This window comes from Penaeus japonicus, unplaced genomic scaffold, assembly GCF_977035675.1.
Source record: "Penaeus japonicus unplaced genomic scaffold, GWHDUDI00000001_assembly GWHDUDI00000021, whole genome shotgun sequence".
Taxonomy (NCBI): Eukaryota; Metazoa; Arthropoda; class Malacostraca; order Decapoda; family Penaeidae; genus Penaeus; species Penaeus japonicus.
Window position 1 is genome coordinate 11,983,434 of NW_028234423.1, and position 5,000 is coordinate 11,988,433.

Here is a 5,000-nt window from a genome sequence, read left to right on the forward strand (position 1 = left end):
GATGGCGCAATATTCCCCATTGTTTACTGTATAAATATAGAGTGCCCACTATTGAGTGGTCATGTCATTATCGGTCCTAGTTTCGTATTTCTGAGGAACATGTGAGACGAAGTTTCTGTTGCTGTCATCATGGCGCAGTGTGAAGGTTATTTGTGGTGGGTAGCGGCATTTTCATCAACAAAATTAATTATGTATCATAAGTATCACAAAGTGTCCTGAATAGGGGAGGTCCACAGGGGGATGTACCCCCCTTTGGCAAAGGCTAACTTCAAAACTAGGCAAAGTTAGATAGGTAATTGAGTTGGGATTTTGCATAAGAAATATGCCCCGAAGTAGCAACAGGTAGTACGAAGTGCCTTAACCCGAAAAATATCCCCGGACCTGGGTGACGCCCTAAGACAGGGTGCATTTTCTGGCCGAGTCCCGACGGGGCAATGTGTGCTGAAACATCAGTAATAGACCGCTAGATTGTTCTTAAATATAATTGTTTTACATAATTTCTTAGACTGTCACTTTAGCTTAGGTGTAAGAATGTCATAAAATGAGATATAATGTTTAAAAAATATGACTTCACAGAATACTACGTGATATTGATGACATCATGGTAATTTCTGTGTCTTGATTGGTTGAATAAAAATATCTGAGTCAAAAAACTGTTGTAAAATCAAATGTATTTGGCCAAGAAATGAAATAATGTGAAAATTTACTAATGATTACCCATGATGTCATGTCATTTCACGTAATGAGGTACATGTACATACTCTTATATACATGTATGATTATTCATATTGTTCTTTTCGTTTTCGTTTAAAAAAAATAAGTATAAAACATGTTTTTTGATGCCCCACTAAGAGATTGCTTCCACTTTCCTTTGGTATTTTCTCATAGAAGTGAAGAATATAGGCAAAGTTCAATAGAATAAAACTAAAAAGGTTACTCTAGCATGTTTTTTGACTAAAATAACTCCTCTGAGTTAGGCAATATTTTTATGTGCTTTTACATTGTAGATGCATTCATGAAAACCATAAAAATAGGGTGGGTGAAAAACACTCTGAGAGGATCAGAGTGGCCCTGCGTAGCGAGAAAACACCCCAGCACGAAGCATTGCGCGTTTTTTATCTTCCTGGCTTTAGCTGGAGTAGGCAAAAATATGTCCCAGTGTGAATGGGTTAAAGTAGGAGGGGGGGGGGGGGCAAAGACCTTCCTTGGCTAGGACTAACTTCAAAACTAGGCAAAGTTAGGTAGATAATTGGGTTAAGATTTTGCATACAAAATATGTCTGGATTTCATATTTTACCCTGCAATTTTCCTGATCTACTTCATGCCCTCCCCTACTATTGGGAAAAAGAAAGTCAGACACTGCAGTTTTGTCTGTGACTCCTCACATAAATTACTGATCCCTGAGTTTTGTCTATGAATTGGCCAAAGTTGATGATGGCAAAAAGTGCCTCTCAAGTGCAAAGACTATCTTAAAATTTGGTCACACAAGGCAAGCCGAAAAATATTTATTTGATAAGGCTAGTGGTGGATAACAATGGCCAAAACAGATGGTGAATTTTCAGAATACTGCAGTGGTTCTAAGTACCATGCCTACTGAAGACCAAGCTGTTGACAGGTAGATAATTTTCAATAATCAATCAATCTAAGTACCATGACCTATAACTCTACTACTCATTCCTCATTCATAGTGGGTATAATCCAAGATTCCCCCCAATACCCCACAATTTGGGCCCCAATACTGTTGGAGGGCTTGAAGTAGATCATAGATATTGCAGGGTAATATATGAATAAATTAGATTGTTATATTCCTCAAATGTACCTTAGTTGCACCATATTTCTGTCTACTGTAAAATGAGAAGGTAAAGATGTGGTCTCTTTACAGTTTACTCAACTACATGTCCTACCTATCTTTTGCACAGTGATTGCGGTTGTTTGTGTGCCTAATGGGGTTATGGTGAAAAGTCAACAAACATCCTTCATGTCTATCCTGGCAAGATAGAACTTGGACAGGTTCCTTATTTGGTGACAAATCTTTTGAGTACATCGTCAATGGGTATCCAGCATCTTCAGCCCTGTACCTGAACTGCAAACATGTCTTTACTATGCGATATCCAGCTCTAGACTAGCTGAAAATTTGAGCTTGTGTATTTATTAACAAGAATGTATATGAATCCATTATGATTGGTCTGTCAATTTAAGGGTATTTCTCATTTGGTTGTCACCTACATAGAAACTTAAAGCCCTCAAATTGTTTTTTGTGATTTGTGGATTATGTTTACTATGTATTGAGTAATTGAGGGTAAGAAGAATCAATTGAAACCACTATCATGGTATTTAGTAATGTGGTGGTACTCTTACAATATACCAAACAGAATATACATATATAGATAGAATATACATATATAGATATTACATTTAAAACAACTTTAACAATTTCGTTTTGTGAAACTGGGAAAATAGAAGAGGGTTGCCACGAAGCCCAACTTATCTATGTAGTAGAATATTGCTAACCGAGAAAAATAACAAGAGATGTAAAATTTGAATGAATGGTTATGTTAGGGTTAGTGGTACCACTCAGTTTTACATATGTTGAAGATAAGGAAAACATGGGGATCCTTTTTTTGTCAAACATTGATTACAATGCCTCCATTTTAACAGCAATATTCAATTTGAGAAATATAAGTGTGGCCACTCGATACCCGGCTGATGCAATCACAGCTGTGATAAAACATACCACATTTAGGTATATAAAAGAAATTATATGTGCAGTGATATAATCATGATTGATTATATTATTACAATTAATTATTATCACAAAATGTATTACGATGAAAGTGGTAGTGTCAAGGACAGTCCTAGACAAATTGTAGAGTGATCTTGAAGTAAAACTTTTTTTTTGGGGGGGGCAGTCCTTTGTTTCTTCAAGGAAAATTTACAAATCTTTTGTGAATACTGACTGTTATTATTAGTTATTAGATTAGGTGATTTTTATATTTATGGCTAACATGATTTACACAGACAAGATTCATATGTAAGATTGTGTGTTTTGTGCAGTCTGAATGAATCTGATATTTATTTGCATCACAAATCTTTATTTACCATGTTAGCAACCCCTCTTTTCCTCCCCATCCAGTAGACAGAGGGGACCTGTAGTAAATTAGGTTATCAGATTTTTGGAGGTAGGGCAAAAATCACAAAAAATGTTGAATATCTGCCAAATTTAAAACATGTGGTTTGTTACAATTTTTTTTGTAAATCTTTGTATTTAAGTTGCAAAAAAAGGGAAGAAATACTGCAAAGAGCAATAAAATAATGTAAATAAGTATGAAATATGGTACTTTTGTTATGATAATGGAAATATATGCTTAATTCTTTTTTTCATAAAGGCATAAACTGTATAATAGACTGTATGATATGATGTAAATTTTATAAATTTTTCTTTATATAGTGAAATAGGCAATTTACTTTGACACAATACTATTTTCAGAAAGAAATTATATAAATACCTTTCTTACTTCAATAGAATTTAGTGGTAGATAGGGAAAGATGTTTGTGATTGCGTCATTTATATAATGTAACGTTCAACTAATTATTTTATTTATTCATTTGTATAATTTTCAGGGAAGATTTTTTTTGTCTTTACATTTTTCAGCTTGCCAATCTTAACATGCTTTTACCATTTCAGGGGGACAAAGTAAGGAAGATGAAGGCTGATGGAGCAACTGAAATTGATATCAAACGGGAGGTTCAGGAGCTGAAAGCCAGAAAGAAGGTAATCTCTTTGATGCTGTAATTTGCATCTCCTATAATCTGGAAGGCTAATATATTCATCTATGATTGTTGATATAAGGTTAAGCATCAGTCTTGTATTTAATTTGTCAAAAAATGTTAATCCCATTTGCAATGAAATAACCTATATGGGTATGTTTTGTTATTTTTTGTTTTAGGAGCTGGAGGACACAATTCTGAAGCTAAGTCCACCAGACACCTTTGATCGTGCCAAGATGAATGACCTTATCAAACGCCGTTTCTTCTATGATAATTCCTTTGCAATTTATGGTGGCATCACTGGTGAGTCCTCTGTCTTTATATTTTTTATTTTGAATCAGATCTTCAAAATCACAAAACTAACATCATTTATAGTAAAGTCTATATAGAAAGTTGTAGGTAAATTAGATCTTGTTTCAGGTACTTGGAGTAAAATTGATACATGTAATATGGTGTTTATATCATTTTACTCTAAAAATAGGATGGAAAGTTTTTCATACCAAGAGAATTTCCATTGTAATAGTTATTCAACTTTTGCAGGCCAGTATGATTTTGGACCCATGGGGTGTGACTTAGTAGATAATATGATGGGAGAATGGCATAAGCACTTTGTCATTCAAGAACGCATGCTGAAGGTCAATTGTTCCATCCTAACTCCTGAACCGGTTTTAAAGGCTTCAGGTCATGTTGACAAATTTGCTGATTACATGGTCAAGGTAAGAATATTCTGTTATTTGTAAATGTTTTTTGTTTTGACAGAATTTGTTGCAAACCCTATATCGGTCATGAATTATGATAGATTTGAAATTGGAGAGTTCAGAGTGTTTAACTTTTAAGAAATAATAATGACAGCTACCCCCTTTTAGGATGTGTCAACAGGAGAATGTTTCCGTCTTGATCACCTCATCAAGCAACATTTTGAGAAGATAAAGAGTGATAAGAAAACATCTCAAGAGGAGAAAGAGGGCATTGAAAGAAAAATTACTTTACTTGATGGCATGACTATGGTACGGATGGTATTCAGGATGGGGTAAAAGTGAACGTCCTGATTTGGCTGATTGTAAATAAAAATCAAAAGATAGTGAAAGAGGCTAAAGCTGCCTGGGCATTTGTCACAGCAAACATTGTGACTTTACAGAAGAACATTAGTCTAAATGGGAAAAAGAGGGAACATTAAGAATGTGTGCTGACAAATCTTGAATTTTGAGAATGCTTGTGGTACAGGTGTTCAA

General features: G+C 34.6%; 1 protein-coding gene across 2 annotated transcripts in view; it reads left to right on the forward strand.

Annotated features, from left to right (window-relative positions):
• GlyRS (glycine--tRNA ligase) overlaps nucleotides 1–5,000 on the forward strand; it is a 24,337-nt gene that overhangs the window by 1,543 nt on the left and 17,794 nt on the right. For both annotated transcript variants that reach the window (XM_043000925.2, XM_043000927.2), the window contains exons 2-5: nucleotides 3,686–3,772; nucleotides 3,948–4,071; nucleotides 4,309–4,484; nucleotides 4,635–4,775. In XM_043000925.2, coding sequence (XP_042856859.1) covers nucleotides 3,686–3,772; nucleotides 3,948–4,071; nucleotides 4,309–4,484; nucleotides 4,635–4,775 — 528 coding nt within the window. The remainder of the gene's footprint in view (nucleotides 1–3,685; nucleotides 3,773–3,947; nucleotides 4,072–4,308; nucleotides 4,485–4,634; nucleotides 4,776–5,000) is intronic.